Here is a 22,461-nt window from a genome sequence, read left to right on the forward strand (position 1 = left end):
CCGCAGGGCTGTGCCTGGCAGCAGCTCTACCTGGGAGCTGCTCCACCTGCCCGCTCACTGTGCATTCCATCCAGCCCAAGCCTGCAGTTTCTGGTGGAAGCACCTCAGTGATCATTAGCAGTTCATCAGGACTTTCGGGTGTGTTTACAAGTCCTGATTACAATTGAAGAGTAAAATCTTTATTTGTGGTTTATCCAAGAAGCAGAAGAAGCATTTCTTTTCATAAACAAGATTAATCCCTTAAACCACTGCACAAGAGATATTTTCCTAGAGAATTACATAAGAATGATGAGAGTGCCAAAACCACACACCTAAAGAGCAAAAATACAGCTTTTACAAAACAACTGCTGATTCCCACCATCCCAGAGATTTGATCATAAAACTGCATTTCTAAAACTGTCATTTATCCCAAAACCCTGGAGACAGCTAAATTCCTGATCCTTTGCTGCTGAGAGCCACTGCAAACAAGATTTATTTTCATGTCCTTTATGAGAACAAAGTCTTGATTTTTGAACAAATAGTAATTTTTCATCAAGACATTGTAATTCTCTTTGAGACTCTTATGGACTAAGTCAGAGGTTTATCTTACTCAAATATAGAAAACAATTGCAGAATAAACCCACAACCCCCCTCTCTTCCTCAGCCTTCTTGGTACTAAATGTGCATAAAATCAAGCCTGATTCAATCTATCAGAAGCTAAAAAGGATTGCAGTATAGACAATAGGCATGCACTGAATGTGGAACTGCATCTCTAACATAAAACATATTGGTGAGATCATGGGAATATAACATGTGGGTTTGAAAGCTACAAAAATAATTAAGACAATTTAAAATTATTTACTGCACCATCCTCCGTTCAGTAGTTGACAACTTGGCAAAAACTGCAGCTATAAAATGAAGATATAAATTTCCATGTCAGAAGTATCTAGCTTTTGGGAAAACTGAGTTAAATTGTAGCCATTTTGCCATGTGCAGTAGAATTCAGGAGAACAGCCTTGTCTGTGTATATTAACAGACATTTAGAATTGGAAATCAACACTCAAAAATAGAAGAACATTATGAAGTTTCTTATGCTTCCAAGCAAAGACTCAAAGACTGGCAAGGGACACAGTTTGGATGAATTTTGGGTTTGGCATCCAAAATGCAAAACAGAACTTTGTTTTCCATGTAAAAATCTGCCCAAATTTTTCCAGACTGTGCATCTCAGGACACGAGGGAGACGTGTCATCCCCAGACTTGTCAGAGCTTGTCTGCCAAACTCCTCTGTGCCCATGGTCCTGTGGAACAAGTCCATGTGTTCATGTGAGACTGTTCCTCATGAATATGCACCCAAGATTCACTCCAGCCTCTCCTGATTTCTGCAGCTCTTGGAAGCTGCTCTGCTATGGATGCTGACAAGTGCATAAGGTATGGGCAACACAGATAATGTGCTCTACATACATTCTATTTATTCATTCTGTGCCCATTTTTATTGGCATCTTTTGCTCTCTTCCAGACCTGCTGTTTTCCTTGCCTTCACTACTTCACACAAAGACCTGCAAGTGCCTATAAAAAATTAATTGCTTCAACAATTAACAGGAAACTGCATCTCAGAGGAAACACTTCATAATCGATCTGTTTCCAGGTACAATATTTGCCACTCAGGAATAGATTATTTGGATTGAAAATTATTCAAGCTAATTATTTTCTCTCTAGTATGAGATTAAATGGAAGAGTCTAATAATCAACTGAAAATGAAGAAGTTCCACTGAGCACTTCACAAGCTCCCAGTGAAGGGCCCTGTTCCAGCCCTGATTTCAAGGATTCTGCTCATCCTGTGACTTGGATCTTGTCAACACTGAAGGGATTTTCAAGTATTTCAGCTAAAGCTGAGAAAAAGGCAGGCAGGCATTCCTGCAACACGCCAGGGAAAATTTATCTCAAGAATCACTGCAGATAGTAGCCATCCATTCAGATAATTGCTCATTTGAATATTAGCTTCAGGTAACCCCTGGAATAAGAATAACATGAGCACATTTGCATAAGTGCAGGCCATCCCTCACTGCCACCCTGGCAGGGAACCCCAGGCACAGCCTCACTACAGCCACGGGATCTGCTCTGGATCCTTCTGGAAACGGAGCCAGCCGCGGATGCACCCCGTGCCAGGGCCACATTCCCATGGACTGGGGCTTCTCATCATTGACTGAGACTGGCAGAATCAACCAGGCTAGAAAAGACCTTTGAGATCGTCAGGCCCAACCAGGACCTGCCACCACCTGATCAACCAAACCAGGGCTCTGAGTGCCACGCCCAGGGACGGTGACTCCACCAGGGCAGACACTTCAATCACTCTTCCAGGGAAGAATTTTTCCTGATGTCTAACCTAACGCCTGGCCTAGGCCACTCTCACAGCACAGGCAGAGCAGCAGAGCTAGCAAATACTCACATTCCCAAGTATACCTAATATTTATCCCCATATTTACACTCGTGACACTAAGAACTCCGAGGGCTCCTGAGTAACAACGGGAACACACGCTGCAGTAACTCCTGCACTGTTCCAAAGAATCATGCAGCAAGCCACTCGTCCCTTCCCAGCTCGCTTACTGCCACAGATGGCACAGCCTGAATCCCCACTCCTACACACCCTAAAATCCTCCCGTCTAACTTCTGATGTCATCCTTTCTCTGTGCATTCCTCTGCTCACATGTGGTGTCAAACTGTCGCACACAGAACAGGATTCATCACTCACACAACCAGCACGGATTTGAAACTGAGATCCAGCCTCTAACAGAGCCACACGTGCAAAGCGTACTGCACACTGCAGCAGCTCCAGACAGCACCCCAGAATCCAGCTCCAGCCTGTGCCGTGGGCAGGCAAACCCCGGCCAGGCTGCGGTGTGCTGCTGGGGGCGCAGACTCCCGCGGGGCAGGCTCAGTCACATCACACCCCCTGGCACGGCACCCAGAACAGCCAGGGAGCACACCCAGCCCTGCACGGAGCCCCACAGCTCACACCCTGGCCTGGGCCAGCTTTCACACACAGACACGTGTGTGTCAGGCTCAGAGACACCCACGAAGACAAGGCATCCTCAGCTCCCGAATTCTTTTACTGGCATGGAAGCCAGCAGAAGCTCCAAAAGGAGATCTAAGACACGCTAGCAATTCCAGAGAACTCTGCACAGTAAGAGCTGAGGCCGTAAAATCATGCAAATGCCCAGTGAACTCAGCCTTGTACGAGCAGTTGGAATTTATTTAGGATTGGTTTTGTGATTTAGAAGGATGCCAGGCTGTGTTACATAACTCCCTTAACCTTCTGGCCCACGCTTGGTCATGTGTTGATTTAGATGTGGCAGATTGATTTTTTCACCCAAAACATGGCAATTCCCATGTCTCAAGAGCAACAGGCATATTTTTAGCCTCAGCTCATATTTTAAGTCATCCACTCAATTTTCCAACTCTCTCAGGAATTAGTAGTACTTTTTACAAGATTTCCTCCAAGGGGGAAAAAAAATCAACAGCAGCATTAGAGATATTTTCACAAGACACACTTTTGCATTTAATATTAGATTTTTAATAGACAGGAGATTACTCACTTGCTGTCTCTTTTGTAATAGAAAGCAAACTGGTTTTGTCCCACTGGAATTGTTATTTTTAGCCTCTGGGCTACTAAAGGTTTAAGAACTACAGTGCTAAGTACCACAAACACAGAGCAAGCATAACAATGATGAATCCTGAAGGTTCTTAAGGGAAATAATTATTTCTCAAGTTTAAAATTATATTTATTACACTGGGTAATACCAGGGTAAAAATACAGACAGTAAATATTAATGAGGTTATCCAGAGTATTGGAAATATCTGTAGCTACTTCAACACCAGACAGAAAGAAGGGCCTCTGCTCAGCAAGGGAGGTGACAGAAACACCTCCAGAACACCTGCACCTCACCCAGGAAGAGGACAAAATCCCCAGCATATCCATCAATTACCTGCCTTTTCTGTGACTGACTTCTGGCAGCAAACTACTTCACCTTAGATTGTTTCCCTCCAATTATCTGAGTTCCAGTTCTTCATGCCAAGAACTCTCCATGAAAGGGGACTAAGCCCCTAACATTATTTACTGTTTGCAGATCAGCTGCTTGCAGAGCTGCAGTACCTTCAGAAGAGGCCCTGAGAACTCCTTTCAGCTGCTGGGGCTGAACATGGTGCTGCAGAACCTCATTTGACCCTCAGTACTGCATGGGCCACTCAAGAGAGCAAGCCTGACTGCCAGCACATCACAACATCCACTTTGGTGTTGTTTGGGAGCCCCGTACCTGGAGTACTACGGATCCCTGCCTTCCCTGACTGTTTTTATACGTGAAGTAAAACCCACTAAGCTTTAATCCAAAAATTAAAGGTGTAACATGCTTTCAGATGAACTAGGCCAGGGAATGAAATCCATCCTCCTTACAAGCAGCCAGAATTCCTCTGTTCCAAGCTGTGCCCTGAGGCCGCAGCTGGCTGAGCTGGGCTAGCTTACCCTGATGCTGCCATATGGGAACGTGGAACCGCTCCAACTCAGATTAAGGAACACGTTGTCTTCAGGTTGTCTTCAGCTGTGACAGCGCAGAGAACACAGAATTTCCTCCCAGGGTCTCTGGATATCCAGAGGAGCACTGCAGAGCTGTACTGGAGCTGGTGGACAGCCAGGGAGTGGCCACTGGCCCTGAGGACACCAGCCTGCAGTCCCCACTGCCTGTCATTATTCCCTGGGCTCAATTCCCCGGAACACACTGCCCCTAAAGCAGAGCCAAACACAAGAATGGCCAAGGTAAATGAGACCTACTGCAAAGCCCTCTGAAAGGAACACAACCTTTATCAGTTCCTTGTATTTACTCATGAATTCTACCATCACTCCCACACGTGCAGTGAGAGCTGGCAGTTGGAGCCCCAGCTCTCCCTGGGTGTGTGGGGAGCCAGCCCAGCTCGCACGGAGATCCCAACTCTGCTCCAAGGACTCCAGTGCCAGGGAATCTGCAGATCTGGGGCACCACGGCAGTCATACGCTGGTATTTCAAAAGGGTGATCCCTGAATGAGGAATTTATTTTCTTTAACAGCTTCAAAAGAGCGCTGATTCTCACCTTTCCCACCTCCAGCAGCATCTTGCTCAACACCAAAGGAACAGGAATAGCCGTGCTCTCCAAGGAGAGCCCGAGCTTCAGCTGAGATTAAAGGAATCATCTGTGCACTTTGAGCTGCAATTCCCTGGGTTACCTGCTCCATGAGAATGTCAGAGCCAGCCGTGCCCCTCGAAGATGCCAAAGGCCTTCCCCATGCCTTTGAAGAGTTTTCTTTAAACGAATGAGACTCAAACCAACAGGTGGAAAAGTTGGCTAATAAGGCCTTTATCTAATAATTGATTGTTATTTCATCTCTTTCCTCTCAATTTGATCCCAGATGATAACCATAAACACTTATTCTAGTGTATTAGCATTGTGTAGAATGATTTCAAGAAAGATTCTGCATTTCTTGCTAAATAAAATAGTTTTCTTTTTAAAAAAATGGGGAAAGTGGGTCAGCGTGTAAAATAATAATGCACTGAGGCTTGGTTCAGACAAATTTATTTTGCCTCAACATCTCAAGGGGTTCTCTCTCTGAGGGCACATTTAAGCTTTAAAATGAGAAATGGAGGTTTGTGACTAATTGCCTTCAAACAGAGGAATGTAAACATGACTTCTGAGATGTTCAGTACTTTCACATGATCACAACAGACAAACTCGAGGAAGCCTGGAGGTTTCTAACAGCACAGGAAGGAAACAGAAAAACCCAGAGTGTACACAGCATGAAACTCTAAAAGCACCCAGGGTAAATATGTTTGCAGCTGATCACTACCCACATGTCTCAGAAGCAGAAATGGAGTTCGACCCTGCTGTTTCAGAATGAAAGGGACATATTCTACCTGCCCAACAATAGATATCCCAGTGGATTACAGCAGCACCCACGATGCTGAGTGAACAGACAATTTCTAGGGCTGAATAATTATTCTCAGAAAGCAATTCTGGAACCACATAAAAGCATCACCTTTCTCCCTTCCCTCAATAATAAAACCAGGATTAAAAAATGAAGAGAAGAAATCTTTTTTTGCTTAGAATTCACATGAACAAATAAAGCATTGGGTTGCCACTAAAATCCCCAAACACCCAGCCCAGCCCAGCCCTTCGCCCACTGGCCTGTCCAGCTCTGAAAACATCACCCTTGGGTATATTCTGTTCTGAAAGTCTGATTTCTGCCATCTCTTTCTTGCTTTTATTTCATCGTCACAAAGTGAAGCTCACGTGATTCCCACAGGATGGGATGTGACAAAATACAAGGGGATTTTTTAAACTACATCACACGTCCTTTTCTCTCATTTCAGAGTAGAAATTTCTCTTTCCAAGCAATAATACATTTCTAGGTGACAGAGTCATGTGAGCACATGAGAGCAAGGAAAAAAATTAATGGTGATCTAAAACATTAAACTACTTTTATGAAGCATTTTGATGAACAGCACAAGAGACAGAGTGTAATTATTGTGGCCATTAGGCTGTTATTTATGTTAAATTTGTTGCTCTTGTTGGCTTCAGAAGTGTTTTAGGACTACAGCTCTCTTGGGAGTCCATCAAATGTGCGGGCATGTGCAACAAGTAAGAGAGTGAGGCAATAGCTCTCTGCATTTATAACATGAAAATGTTTAATAAATGTTTAATGGGAAAATTAGAGAAACAGGGCACCAAGGACAATGGCATAAATGCAATACAAAGAAAATATTGTGTAGAAAATCAAAGGCAATGTTGGCATACGTTTTCCAGTCCCCTGTTGTTATTTAATATCAAGTTAATTTCTTCAGTTATAAAAGTGTTAAGAAAATTAAGCCCTGAAATACAGTACCATGAACAAACGAGACCTGCAAGAATAAATGAAGAATATAGCCTAGAAGATCCTGTTACTGTCTCTCACAGTGCTCACGTTCTCACAAACTGATTCAGTCACTTGTAGATCAAACTGAAAATCAGTTTCTGTGACAGCAGCATCTGGTTTCAGGCAGCACAAACCAGCAACTCCTTCAGTGCTACAGAACTGAGGAGGAAAAGTACCAAAACAAACACTGTCCTTGTTACATTTCCAGAAAAAGGGAAAGGAAATTGCCAAGCAAATTATCCATTATATAACTGAAATACTTCTGGTGATAAGGCAGGAAATGTTCATTAAGGTTCTACTCAGAGATGGCCAAGCTTTGTCTGTAATTATTTTCTATTTGACTGAATCAGTGGCCTCATTCCTGCCACAGGCACAGAGCACAGTAATGGAATGGGAATAACAAACATTGCTACCCCAAAACAGAAACATGGATGGATATTGTAAGAGGATCATGACACCCACTGCTATCACATCAGACCATCTTGCCTAATGTCTCCACAGCAGCTGTGGGTAGAGGGACGTGCTGCCAGTTGTGTTCTGCAGAGGAGGAAAACCCAACCAATCTTCATCTGCAGCCACCCCAAGGGTTTTCCAGCCCATCCCGCCTGGGACACTGCCAGCCCAGCAGCAGTCACAGGGGGACAACAGGCAGCAATCCAGACCTCTAACTTCTGCCTGTTCCTCCTCTCAATCACCACTGGCACGGCAGAGACGCCCTGTTTTGGGTGAGGTGAGAAACAGCCCTAAGCTGAGCTGCAGGACATGCAGGGCTCCTGAACCTCACCTTCCTGTTCCATTCACCTCATTTCGTGAGGAATCCACAAAAATAAAACCGGCCAACTCCCAGGACAGAAGGATGGCACAGATTAGGATGCATCTCCCAGACTCAGCCAGTGTTTGAAGGGTTTCCCCAGTCCCATTTCTGATCACCGTTCCATTCCCACACCGTTTTCTCTTGGCTTGTTTGGTCACCTGCTTGACAGGAGAGGGGTGGGAGATCGATGCTTCACGGGGAACAACAGCAGTGCTGTGCAGATGCTACAAGCAGTAAACCCATCTAATCATCTCCTGGGTCAGGATTTAGAGCGTTACGAAATTATTACTGCCTGAGAAGGAAATCAGAAGAATTGGGGAGAACTTTCTAATTGCCTCACCATTAATCTGGAACACTGTCGCCAGCCCGTAAAAAGCAAGGCACGAGAACTTCAAATCATATTTGACAGATGGGCTTAATTAGTTATTCCCAGACAGAATCATAATATTTGCTGTTAATATTCATCTGAAAACACCCTGCTGGCTGTGATAATATTTATATGTTAATCCTGTTACGATAAGCTGCCGCTGCCAGAACCTCTCCAAACAAAATGACGGATATATTTCAAACCCCGAGCAGGGAAGGCTCTGGCATCCTGCTCTGGTTTGTCACTTGCACAAGTGCCTCCTTAAGCCGTGAAATTACACTTGTCACACCGAGTTAGCTTTATTAACACTATTTTCTGATCCATGTAAAACTATCAGGAACACAAAGGTACTGAATCTGCAGTTAATTAACATTGCCACCTTTGCATCCATGTGATCAGACCTCTGCTTTTTAGGAGAAATTAAAGAACAGGCAAACAGAGTTTCTGTAATTTCTAAATGAACTATGGAGGCCAAAAATTGGGTAAGGGACATCAATATTTAACTGTGACCCAGTGTGCCTATTTGGTGCCATCAAACATTTCTAGATAAGGATAAATTATTTCCCAGAAACTGCAGAGCACATGTAATGTGCTTTGCCCATGTAATGCCTGATCTTGCTTCTTCAAATGCAGAGCTAAGCAGAGCCAACTAAATTTAATGAGGAAAACAATACACTGGGTAATGCATTGCAAATACTTTGCACTTGTTTACAAAGAGGGAGGAAGAAGTTCTCAGAAGTGAGAAAACCAGAAAATCTCAGCTGGGAACTCGATGGAGCAAATCAAACCAGGAGCCACCGGAGAGGTGCACGCACACCTTCTCCTCCCTGGGTTTTCTTTCCAGTAAAATCTGTGTACAACCCCAGATTTCTTGTAATAAACATACAGCAATGTTTATACTCAGCACGTGCAAGCACCCAGAATCCACAAGCACTACATGAAAGATGACATAGTAATTTATGTTTAGTGTACCAGGGGTCATTGTAAAGGATTGCCACCGGATGATGAATAGTGAAGGGAAGTTAAGTTGCCAAGATTCAATTTCCCCATGAGGCTGCTTTGCATTTCCCTGCCGAGGAAGAGAAATCAGGCAAATGCACTCCGTGGGCCCAACAAGATAAAGTGTGATGGAAAACTCATCGCTGAAATAATCTCTGACTTTGATCCAGTGCCCATTTCTGTCAATGAAAATATTCATCCTTTCTTCCAGTAGCTTTCAAGGGGGATTTTCAGGAATGTGACAGACTGTGCCCGGCACAGCAAGCTCCCACCTTGGCGTACACACACATTTCTGCTTTGCCCAATGCCATTCAGTCAGATATATGACAATATATGCTTTAGATGGGGAAAATTCAGCACACTATAGCAAAGGAACTGGGCAGAATCTGAGTTATGATAAGCAGAAAGTGATTACAAAGGGAAGTTCTTCCCTTCCTTTTTTTTCATACACGCAGATTGCAAGGAGATGAAACTTCTTAATTATTGGATTCAGAAGATATTTACTTAAATATTTTAAATATTTACTTATATTTACTATATATCTTATATATTTATTTATATATCATAAACCACGTAATAAATCCCCAAACCCTATCAGCTTTTGTAACATTTCACAGGTGAATCACACACATAATGAGGGAAGTTTTCTATCAGCAATGCCAACCACAAAGGCAGTCAGGTCCTTATAAATGGGCACTTGACTTGCAGTTCCAGAAGCAATGAACAAGAAGCAGCACATTGTATAAAAATGTATTCATTAAACAAAATAGTTGTGATTAAAAAAGGAACATCCACCTGCCAGATGAAGGCATTTTAAGACAGGTCAATGTTGCAGAATGGGAATGGAAAACAGAAAATCTGCTTCCTACCGCAGATCAAAAATTGATATAAACCTCACCCTCAGCATCATTATCATACAGTCACAAGTGACCAAAGCAAAAACAAGGAAAAAACCCCACAGAGAAAGGAAAGGGACCCAACCCACCAAGAAAACCCCAGGTAAAATTAATAAACCAAACCAAAAAAACCACCACAAACAGCCATATGAAGATAATTTGAAAAAAAAATTAAATAATTTGAAAAAAATTAAACTCAAAGATATTAAACAAGTTCTTCTAAATAATTTGTGCCAACAGCATTTTCTGCTAGTTTTCACTTCCTCTGAGCACTAGGACTGAGTAACATTTGTGTGGTGGATGGAGCAATGAGTGCAAAACAAAGGCAGTCACAGCTTTTCCAAAAGCATTTCCTCACGCACCATAGGAAAATGTATTAAAATAATTGAAATGTATTGAAAACAGCCAGGAGTTGTGAAAAGCAAGGCTGCTGGACGTGACCTACCTGCTCTCAGCAGCAGATTTCCTCTGGCAAACCACAACGGCTGGGGCGTATTTCCCAGCAGCATCCCCGCTCTCTCTGATGTCCCACAGGTACGGGCTGCTGGCCCTCACGCTGAAAACGTTCACACCTCGCTTCACCTTGGCCCTAGGAAAATAAGAATATATGGCAGCAATCAGACAGGAAACACCAGCTCAACCTATTCCTTATCTCATCATCGTGTTCTCATCGCTGCCCCACCGAAAATGCCACCACCCATTAAGAGTTCAGCAGCAGGACAAGGAAAGGAGATGAGAGAATTAATTAAGGCTTTCATATTTTGAAGAGATTGTATCAGGACAAATCTGATTGAACTAACGGCAATTCCAGCTTTAGTCATAGCTAGATGGAAGGGCAGGTGTGCTCTGGAGCAGGCTCCTCGCTCCTGCTCTTCCCTTGCCCACACTCTGGGCACGTTGAGGCTCTCTCCTGGCTGCAAGGTACTGTATTGCAGCAGAAAGTACCATTTTTGGGGTAAAAAGAAGGGAGCTGGGTGCTGGAGTGAAGAGCCATTGCCAGGCTTCACTACAAACAAAATCAACCCTTTCTCTCCTCCCTCTCTGGATTACTCTAAGATGACAATCCTTATCTTTGCTCTTATTTTCATCATCTTTTTGAGTCCACAACTTTTTATTTTAATACTGTTGCATTTAATTGTCCTGTCAGCTCTGAACTTAAAAATACTTATTTAAAAATTCTTATTTTTCCTAAAGCAGCAGGTTTCTCTGGTGCTCTGTTTCCATGTACGAGAGGAAAAGCCATATGGCAAACTGGACTGGCTCCTACTGAGAGGTGCTTTCTAGTTCTCATCTGCTAGCACAATACTTCTGGGGTTGCATGCCGAAAGAATAACCAGAATAAAAACTACAAGTTATTAAGCACAAGTGGAGAAGAGGGACTTTATACAGAGAGAGATGCACTTCCAAATATCTGTTTCAATTCCTCTCACCAGGTGTGGCATTCTTTAAGTCTGTCTCTCTGTTTTCCAAAATTCCTACCTCAGGGCACGACTGAATTACCCCACAGGTATAAATACAACGTTGGCCAAATTACTGACCCGGGAGCCTCTGGTGCTGTTCACTTCTGGTTCCTGAATGTGCTTACAAGTCCATTGTGGTCAAGCCTCATGAGGGGTCAGGAAATGACAGTTTAATTATAAAATCTCATACACAAGATGCATTCAATGCCACGGCAAGTTCTCAGTTCTGGGCAGAAACCCCAAAAGGTACGTGAGGTTTTTGTGTGAGCAGCTGCTGCCTCGCAGAGCAGCAAACAGCACTGTCAGCTCTGCCCCCGCATGAAATTGCTCAGGAAATCTTTGAAGGACAAGATCCACACAGATGTTTTCAGAATAAAAAGCCAAAGGATTCCTTCAACTGTGTTGAACAAAAAGGATTAAATCTCCTTTCTTCCAGCACGAACTCAATAGCAGTGGCTGCAATTTCCTTAGCACACCTGGAAGAATAAATACGTGGAGGCTGCCAATTTTTGTGCAAGTTCTCCTATGCTAATTTGACAACATGAATTTTAAGCAGGAGCAGTCACTGCTGCTAGAGCAGACATCCCTCAGGACAAGAGATCAGTGGTCAAAGGAGAGTGGAAATTGAACTCCATTCCTGATGTCTCAGAGAGGGAGGTACAGAGAGGCTCAGCAAACAGATACACACTGAAAATCGAAGAAAAATCATTCTTCATTGTAAAAAGCTTTTAAAACTATAGTAAAAGAAGTGTACAAGCACAGACACATAGCTGATGCCATCCTCCTGTTTTTCTATCGGGATTCCTTTAAATGCCAGGGTGAGGAGGTAAGCCAGAAAAATGGACACACAACCAGCAGGACAAGCTGAGTTTGTTTATCCTTGACATTCACTTTATCCAATGACAAACTGCCATCCTGCACTGATTTCTAATGCTTCAAAAGAAATGCAGATCCTTGGGGTAAACGCAGTCTGTGGATCAGGATTTCTCAGAAGAGAGAAGGTCTCATTTAGTCACCTGTGAAAGGCTCCAATCCCCTGATTTTACTGAAAACACCGACACAAGTGTGCTCTTTTCTACAGAATTAGAGGTTAGGAACTCATTTTGAGGAATCAGATTAATATACTTCTATAATTAGCCCAGAAACTTCAATTCCTCGATCCCAGGAAATGTTTTGTCCTCCAGGATGTCTCAGTGCTGTGTTTTTCACTGTTGGGCAGCTGCAGAATTTTATTCACTCCATTTACAGCGGCAGCAGCACATTGCAATTACTGAAGAAGGAATGACCTGGGTGAAACAGGGTCAATAACACTGAGGGCGTGTTTTCTGTCACCAGCTGAAGCTGAAGTCACCTGAGGTGAGAGCACTGGCTGCTGCCAGAGCTCAGTGACTTCGTGGCCACGCTGCAGTATGGGATGGCCTGGCTGTCCCAGGGCACCCCAGGGTTTGATCCCTCAGCTGCTGCCCAGGGCTGCCCTGGCTGTCTCTCTGTTCAGCCTGACATTTCTCAGTTGCAGTACACCAAAACCCTGCCCAGCAAAGCTTTTCCATCCGTTTGCTCTCAGTTAACAGAGTAAGTACAACACGTTGTAAGTTTGCTCAAACACCGAGGCTGGGCTGCAGCAAGAGGAGCCCTTGGAGTGTTTTGTGCCCAGCACTTCACTTTGGTGGAGAGGAGGAAAGGAAGGCCATAAACATCTGAATCGTGGCTGGTTTGGGGTTGTTTCTCTCCAAACAAGCAGCCCATCCAGCTAACCACCTTCCTGGCTGTTATTTACCTCTGGATCACTGCTCACATCACTTCCCCAGGCTCCTGAGCAGCTCACCCCTCGCACCAAATCAATCACAGCAAACAAAGCCCTTGGGAGTCCACATCCCTAAAAACTCGTCAATGCTGACAGGGTACAAATCAAGGGAAGGGAGAAGCAAAGAAAAAGCACAGAAGGAACTCCCAGAATCAATACATCACAACTGAAATCAAGGAAACGCATTACCTAAGTGCATAAAGATAGCGATTCCCAATTCTGTCCCCTGACCCACTGAGCACTGTTTACTCTCGTGATGGAAGAGGCTGCAGCTCCAATTAAAATGCAGCAGCATCCTCTGTCCTTTATCACAGGGTGTGCTGCAGCACCTCCAGTCCCTGCAGTTTACAAACATTAGTGCTTGGCCTTCAGCCCGTGTCATTCCTGAGCGTGGACACCCTGCCCGGGATGGGATGGGCATGGACACCCTGCCCAGGATGGGATGGGCACAGACACCCTGCCCAGGATGGGCACAGACACCCTGCCTAGGATGGGATGGGCACAGACACCCTGCCCAGGATGGGATGGGCACAGACACCCTGCCTAGGATGGGATGGGCACGGACACCCTGCCCAGGATGGGCACAGACACCCTGCCCAGGATGGGATGGGCACAGACACCCTGCCCAGGATGGGATGGGCATGGACACCCTGCCCAGGATGGGATGGGCACGGACACCCTGCCTAGGATGGGATGGGCACGGACACCCTGCCTAGGATGGGATGGGCATGGACACCCTGCCCAGGATGGGCACAGACACCCTGCCCGGGATGGGATGGGCACGGACACCCTGCCTAGGATGGGATGGGCACAGACACCCTGCCCAGGATGGGCACAGACACCCTGCCTAGGATGGGATGGGCACGGACACCCTGCCTAGGATGGGATGGGCACGGACACCCTGCCCAGGATGGGATGGGCACGGACACCCTGCCCAGGATGGGATGGGCACGGACACCCTGCCCAGGATGGGATGGGCACGGACACCCTGTCCTGTCCAGGTTCCCCTCCCCACCTCACTCTGACAGTGCTCTGCTCCCAGCACACGAGCATCACCCCCCTTCCCAACACAGCACAAATAAACAGGCAATCTGACCCCTAAACAGCTCTAAATAAAGATGCTTCAGACCCGTGACATTGAAGTTAGCTTTTCATTACTGTAAGTGCTCGGGGCAAAGATCTGTGAGAACCTTTCATGGTCCTTCTGAGAAAGAGAGCTACTTTCAACATCAAAGCAGAAAAAGAAAAGGGAGCCTGTTAACATCCTGCTACTGCTGGTTGTGATCTTGTCACCAGCAGCGAGGAGAAGGTGGCAGATAAACTGTGTGCAGAGGGGGCATTTGTGAGAGCTCCTAGGCACCTACCAGACATCACAGCGGCCTCTGAGATTGCCTTGTCACTGCATCTCCCCAGAGCATTTCAGAAATCACTAGAAGGGGCTTCTGTTTCTGTTTATCTTCAGTGTTTGTTCCTGCCCAGAGCCTGACCTTAACCCAGCAATGGAGAGACAGCAGAGCAGTGCAGGATGGCAGCCTTCCCTCTGCCAACATCCAGCTCCTTCGGGCAGCAGGGACGGGAGCAGGAGGGGAGGGGAGAGGCTGTCCCCCACCACCCATTTCAAACCAAAGGCAAGCACAATGCGAGCAGAAAAGGACCTGACCACAGCTTCCCACGGCATGGAACAAAGGAATCGGGTCAATTTTTACTCACTGCAAAGTCAAAGGCACTGATTAAGTCAGCAGCAGAGTACTCCCTGCACAAACCCTGCAGGCATTGCCAGCCCTACACCTCTCATTGCCCAGAGCCCGTTTTTGCTGGGGACAATGCCAGGGCTTGCTCCTCACACAGGCTCCTTCTGGTGACACCCCTCTAGACCCAAGGACAAATTGCTGCTCGTGGAGCTGGAAGCACCTTATCTTGTCTGTACTCCCTGAGCCTGGAAGGGGCTGAAGGGCAAACCCAGCCACCCTCCAGACACCAAGCAGGAGCTGGCAGACCTCCTCAGGGTCTTCCTGAAGACCAGAATTAAATGTCATGCTTGAAATCAGGCAGTGTGGGGCCAGGTGCTACCATGGGATCTAAAATTGAGACAGCAGCTGCGGCATGACTGAGCTGTGGATGCACTCACAGAGTTCCCTGGGAGCTGTCTCTTGCTGGCAAGTAAGTGCAGAATGATCCTGTTAATGCTGTGGTACATTAAATGCAGACATCTCTGCAGGATCTGAGGTCAGGCTGGAGCTGTATGTTCCTTCAATGAGGCCGTTTTGATACCAGAACACTTCTGCTGACATTTACATCCTGATGTTTCACTGCCTGCACACAACCTCCTCCCCTCCCTGGGGCCTCTGTGCTCAAAGAGTCATATTCAAATGCACAAAAATATCACAAAACAATGGAGAACAGCAACAAATGTTCTGGCTTTACTTCAGGACAGAGTTTCTTTTAAATCCTGGAGTACCAGAACTGAAGGCAATATGGGATATCAGGTTTGTGGATGCCAGAGAAGCTGGTAAACTCATGAACAGCACTGGAATGGGAATGAGGAATGTTAGAGAGCTCACCAGACTCAGTCACAGTGAGAGGGTGAAGCATGAGGCCAAGACTCACAGTGAAAACAAAACCCAGAGGTAATCCAGCCCTTTGTCTTTCCAGTCTCCCTGAAAAACCATCCTTGGGCCAAAATCCATTCCCATTTGAGAAGCCCTCGGTAGATGAGACCAAATTAACCATTCCACAGCACAAGGAGGGCTGGCTGGAATTTGTGTTCCCAGCATTTCCAATTTTATGTACAGCACTGGGGTGATGCTAAATTTATGCACTTTGAGGTCATACTCTTCTTTTGCCTTCCTCTGCAGTTTCATTGCTTTTCATGGCTGAAGCTAATCTAGGACAGAATTTGAGCTGAAAGAGGCACTTTGAACACCAGTCAAAAATAAAACGTGTCTGTCATTGAGAAAACAGGCACAACTCAGCCCATCTTTGTCAGACTTAGGGCATATTTGCTGTGAGCACATGAAAACCAGGTATACAAAGGCTTTCTGGATCTGTATCTATCACAAACCCCTGAAGAAATTTAGACCATTAAACCCAAAAATTATTTCCCCATCAAGAAGAAATCTTTAAAGCTGAAACTCTTTCAATGGAGGCAATTGTATTTGAGAAGGGCCCGTTTAAACCAACTGTTCTAGAAGTGGTTGAAGTGAACTGCACCTCAGCTCAGCAGGAAAGGGAGATCACAAAAAACAGGTCATGTGGTAAGACACTTCATACCAACCATCTGAACGTCTGGCTTTAATTCCATAATTAATTCTGGCATGGCTTATAAAAGGTAGGATTTGGATGCTGTGATTTGATCTGCAGAGCTGGCTTCTGCAAGGCTTTTTTTGGTTCTGCTCTCCCCGTTGAATACTTGATGTACAAAGCAGTGTTGGCAGTTGTTTTCAGAGCAGATACCTCCAAGTTTCTTCAGATTACACTAATAGTTGCACTGATTGAAAATCCACAGCAGAAGAGGATGGGGAGTCCCTGAGATGCTGATGGAGTTGGAATAATTTATGGAGAGCAGTCTAGCACAACAGAAGCTATTTAAAGCTGTATGATATACCCACAAACTCTTATTAAGGTCTGTGGTTTCCAGCCCTGTGAGACAGAAACCAGTTATCATTATGCATCACCATGAAAGCAGATTAAAATTAAATCAATCTGTTTATCTATGGGTTTGCAATGCAGCTTTTCCAAAGCACAACACTTTCTCCACCTAATTAACATTTCAGGAGGAAAACCCATTCCACACAGCCACCAAGCCCCCGCCATTCAAACGCAGATATTACAAAAGCATAGCCCAGGTGGATTTACAATGAAATTTAATTAGTGAAAGGGCACAAGACCTATTTAGGCTTCAGAAGCTGAATTGTGATACCAGGAGTTAAATAAAATAGCTTTGTCTGTAATGTGTATCTCACGGGCTGCCAAACACTGCCTGTTGTGGTTGAAGTTTGTGTGCATGCACACAGGTGCAATCTCTGCATACATGCACACACGACACACATTCAGATTTTACTGCTGTGCCTTTCAAACAAGGGCCTTGTTAAAAACATGTTTTGCAAGATGTAAAACACAGACATCTCTGGAGAGCCAAAAGGAAAGGATGCATACAAATCGATTTAAAGCAGAAACAAATAGAGAGTCTGCAGCTCTGACCTCTATTTACTCACCAAACAAGGCATCAGAGGGCCACATCCTCAGTGGGAAGCAGAACTAGGTCTTTTTTCAGAAAGACCCTGAGTTCGATGAAGCTCACAAAGCAGACCCCCAGAGACACTCCAGCTAGGAATGGCACTCTGTGCCCCCCAGCAGGAGTCATCCTGGGACTCCCAGTGAGACAGAAAGGGCAGGAACAGGTTTTCCACAGCCCTCGGGGCTGCCCCATGCCCACAGCCTGGCTGGTGCCCCCTCCTGCTCCCTGCATCTCTGGGCTGTTCAGGATGCTGGAGGCAGGAGGAGGAGGAGATCCCTCCCCAGCACCTTCCCCTGCAGGACAGAGCTCCGGGCACCCACGAGCAGCCAGAGCACAGCAAATCATTTCTGTATTCCAGGCTGTGCAGGAAGGTGTTTGCTTACAGAAATGAAAGGCAAAGATAAACAGTGCTGCCTGCTGATTTAAAGTGGTTGGGAGCCCCGTGGACTGCTTCAAAGTACTGTTTCCAAAATAAATGCAAAAAAATTATATGTAGGGTCTGAAATCTTTCTAAATTGCTTGTAAGAAAGCAAACAATGCAGCACATCCCTTTCATTCCTGGCCAAACAGCAGCAAAGCTGCTAACAGCACAGCTTGTGCAACCAGCAATTTTTTTAAATTAGACTTAGATTTAAGGAAAGACAGGAAAAACAAAGCACAGTACTGGGCACTCTGTGCAGGGAAAACAAAGTGCCATCTGCCCCATTTCACAGGTGAAAAACATATTCTGAATCAGGCACCAGGGCACAAGCAGTGTGGGAGTGAGGCTGCCGTGGGACAGCCCCAGGGTGAGCGCCCTGATGGATTACCCAGCCCTCGCTGCAGGTGGAGCAGGAAGGAGAACAGAACAACAAAACATTTCCAAAGAGCTGTAGGACCCTTCCCTCTGTGTTTATGTGTACATATATGCATTTCTGCTGAATGGGAAAGCAATGGGGGGGGGTTCTTATGGTTCATTTGAATTGGCTGAAAACATTGAGCACAGAAAAAGGAAGAAAAAACTGGTGAATTGTGCACTATGAGTCTTGCAAAAAGTCACAGAAATAGGAACAGACCTTAATATTCTCTATATAGAGCAAGAAGCAATGGGGTTGGTCAAACCAGTTCTTTGGTTTTATCTGAAAAGCAGTGTCTGGTACAGGGCCTTTTGTTTTGGGGTCACACAATAAGGCAATTTTTTGAGGGATGCAGATACTCCTTCAGAGCCATGGCCTGGCCAATGACCTTTTCACAAGACCTGAAAGGAGGGATGTTGCTAGCAATCAAACCTGCAGGAATTTGGACTCCCCAGGCAGCCACCAGCCCAACTCCCCCAGCTGCCTGATGCTCAGTGACAAGGACTGTGCATCTTATAGCAAGTGCTTCTAGCTGAGTCTAAAATGTATCAGCAGCCACAGATAACACCAAGAACCTCCAAAAGCGCTCCTGTCTCTGCTGAAGGGACTGAAGCCAACAAAGGCTCTGTGAGCCCAATGCTCCTCCCAGGGCCCCAGACTGCACCTGTCCTTCTGGACCTCCGTGGTGACACCTGGGAACTCCCAGCACTCCTGCTGCACGGGCTGCTGCTGGAAGTGACCTGAAAAACGTTTTTTGTTGAAAAGTTCCTTTCAGACTCCAGCAGCAGGACAGTTCTGAGGTGTTTCCAAGTCACATCCTAATGCAGAATGAGGCAGCAGCAGCGCCGAGAGCGGAAGGAACATTGCTCCACAGCACTAACAAAGAGCCATCAGCAAAAATGAGTTAGCTCTGTTCCCTAGCAACTTCTCACAGCTGCAGATAAAATCATCTTCTGGACATCACAGAAATTGTGACTGCTTAGTTCTCTTTCACGGGAATTCTCTCATCCGCTGCTGTGTGCAGCTCCCTGCAGGAGGTGACACAGGAGCCACTGACAGCAACTGGACCCGTTACACTAGCCTGGCCAAAACTAAAATCCCACGGATCCATGCGTCCTTCACTCAATGACACGCGTGTCAGATGTTCAGAGAACAGCATCTGAGGGACACAAATCCATGGAGCAGTCTTTGCTGCAAAAATCCTGAGCCTGAGAAGCCTGTTCTGCAAAGACCCTTCCTCCCTCCTGGGAGCAACTCCACTGATTCCTGATGACATTACTCAAGGTTTACAGCACCAGGGCTACAGCAAAGAGAAAGGAAAGGAACTGTATAAATAAAGGGTGCAGATTTTTCACTGGAGGAAAAAAGCCTGCATTGCTCCAAAGAGTTGCTGTTGGCATAAAACAGATATTCACTGAGTAATTCAATTAGGAATTTTTGTTATATACATAAAATCCAGGCTGAACACTACAGCTCTTATAGTGCCACATCTACCCACCTTTGTGTCATCTGCACAAGTGGCCAGCAAAGCAACATTTGCTAAATAGCAGCAAGGAGCTCTGCTGCAGGCAAAGCCTAACAGCTCAGTGAAGCCACTGATGCAGAAGGGAGTTCAATTAATACAAAAATGACACTGCTCAGAATTATCCTGTGCCCTTAATGTAGGGCACACGCAGTGCTGTCAGTGCCCAGCTGCAGCAGCTAACCCCAGAGCATGCCAGGGCACAGTTCTGGTTATGATTTTCATCTTCAAGAGCCATGGGAGAAGGCTTGGCTGATCCAAACAAGCAGAAGAGACCCCTTGGAGTAACACAAAAACCTCCGTTGATTGCTCTCCAAGAAGAGCTACTGAGGAGCTCAGAGGCAGCTGGTAACCTCTCCACATCTAAATCCTGAAAAAATAGTAACGACATCTCTCAGCCTCACTCTTCATGCCTATCCTTGGACTGCCTCATTCCATTTGTGCATCTCAGTGAGATGAGGAGTGAGGCTTCTTGTCCCAGCACAGCTGCTCAGATGGGTGAGAACCCCCCCTGTCCATCAGTGCTCCAAGTTAAACACCATGAAACAGAATAAGGGAACTTAAAACATGGACTGAGCAAGAATTCAGGTGCACATGAATTTTTCTGCTCTTCTGTATTAAAACCTTGTAGCCTTGGACACCAGGTTTAGTGCATCAAAATTTTAGGCACAAATTTGCTCTATTGAAAATAGAGAGTTTTAAAAGTTTTAATGAGCAGACATGTTACTTGTGGCAAGGACTGACATTTTTTACTCCTGCAGCAAAAGCCCAGTAGCCAAAAACATTAACACTCTTAATTTAATTTGCTACTTTTTAAAATTCTCCAGGAAGAAGTGACCACTAGACAGCTGCTTTTGACAGGAAAAGGTTGTGTCCCTGGCTGCCAGCTCCTAGGACAAAAACCACTAGAGAATAAAAGCTGTTTTAGCAGGCAACTGGAACATCCACACAATGGCTGGATGATGAAGTGATGAGGGTGATGAAACATCAGGCTGAAGAAACCACGACAGAGAGAGAAAAACTGCAGAAAAGGAGCCCAGGAAAGTAACTTACATTGTAAATTTATCAAACACTGCCTCTCCCCTCGTTGTTTCAAACTCCAGGGAATGTGGGCCAGCTTCAGGTACCACCCATTAACCCCCACATCCCAAATGAGATGCCAGTAGAGGCCTCTGAACCCTCCTTTCCGAGCCACGGTCTGGCTGGGGATTTGTCTTCACAGCCCCAGCTCTGGGGATTTAGAGTTTTAGACGGTTTGAATGGGTTTGGGGTTTTTAATGAGTTTAAGACGGGGGAAAGGCAGACATTTGCTTCACAAAGAACACTCTCCCAGCTGAGGCTGGAATGTCTCCTGCACAAAACGTGCACACAGGGCTATCGCTCTGAAAATCACTGTTGTATGCCCAAATTGCAGAGAGGCAGAGGATGAATCAACAAACAGGGCAATGAAGAATTCAGCCCACAGCTCACAGAAATTAGCACTCTGGAGTGTTTTGCACGCAGATTCTTTCCAGGGAGCTCCCTTTGAAGCCTCATTCCAAGCCCACACCAAAGGTGGCTCTGCGAGGCCCTCAAACAGCTGCCCCAGCTCGAGGCACTTTAGAGAGACACTAATTAAACAACAGCCCCTGTCACCACAGCCCCACTGCCAGCAAACTGCTGCTGACATGACACACGAGCTCCCAGCAAAGAGCAAAACCAGCCACAAAAACAACCGGCCCTGGAAGGGGCTGGGGGAGGGACTGGCAACCCAGTGGAGTGTTTAAATCTGGATTTAAATCTATTCTTCATCAGCACGCTGGGCTGGGGAGAAAGCCCCGAGCCTGGGGACCCCGAGGTGACAATGCAGAGCTGCAGAAGGTGAAATGTGTGCAGCGTGGGGCTGGGGAAACAGAGATCTTTAAGCACAGGCTGCTCCAAGTTGGAAAAAGCAAGTGTCAGGCTGCTCTGTGTGGCTACAAAGGTTCTCTTGGAACTTTGTCAGGAAATACAGAAAACACCATGTAATAAATGTTATTCAAAACCCCCAACCCTTTTCTTGTTGGCTTTAGTGCTGGCTGCTGATAAGAGACTGATGAAATACCTCTAGTTTGCTGTCAATGTATTGCTTTCACTTAAGAGAGAGAAAACAAATGTATGAAAAAGGAAAGATGCCAAGGATAAATATTTTAGTAATCTCCGTCACAAACCTGTCGTATTACAAGGATTACAGTCCATTAGGATTGTATAACATCCATGGCAAAGCCTGTAATTCAGCCCTATCTCAGTGGCAAAACCCCCCTAATGTGTTTCAGGAATCCCCATTGGCTCATATTGAAAACATCTTTGAGAGCTGCTTGTTCTAACAGGGCTAATGTGGGGGAAACCAGCTCAAATCCAGCAGTCACTGAAGTCTCACCCTACTCTGCTCAGTCCGTGGGGAAGGGGAGTGTGGGAGCAGCTTCCTTTGGAGAGGCTTTTCCTGCCACCTCACGCTGTTCTGGGAGCAGAGGTTGACACCTGTGGGACACCTGTGCCACACCAGCACCATCCCCTGCCCGGGGCAGAGCCACCAAGGGTGATCTGCAACAGCACCAGGGCTGGAGGTACAAAGGGCAATAAATCAGCCCCAAG

The 22,461-nt window shown here is 45.8% G+C and overlaps 1 protein-coding gene across 1 annotated transcript in view; it reads right to left on the reverse strand.

Annotated features, from left to right (window-relative positions):
- TMEM132D (transmembrane protein 132D) overlaps positions 1-22,461 on the reverse strand; it is a 186,321-nt gene that overhangs the window by 101,814 nt on the left and 62,046 nt on the right. The window contains exon 3 of the mRNA XM_038152288.1: positions 10,435-10,578. Within this exon, the coding sequence (XP_038008216.1) occupies positions 10,435-10,578 (144 nt within the window). The remainder of the gene's footprint in view (positions 1-10,434; positions 10,579-22,461) is intronic.

This window comes from Motacilla alba, chromosome 15, assembly GCF_015832195.1.
Source record: "Motacilla alba alba isolate MOTALB_02 chromosome 15, Motacilla_alba_V1.0_pri, whole genome shotgun sequence".
Classification (NCBI taxonomy): domain Eukaryota; kingdom Metazoa; phylum Chordata; class Aves; order Passeriformes; family Motacillidae; genus Motacilla; species Motacilla alba.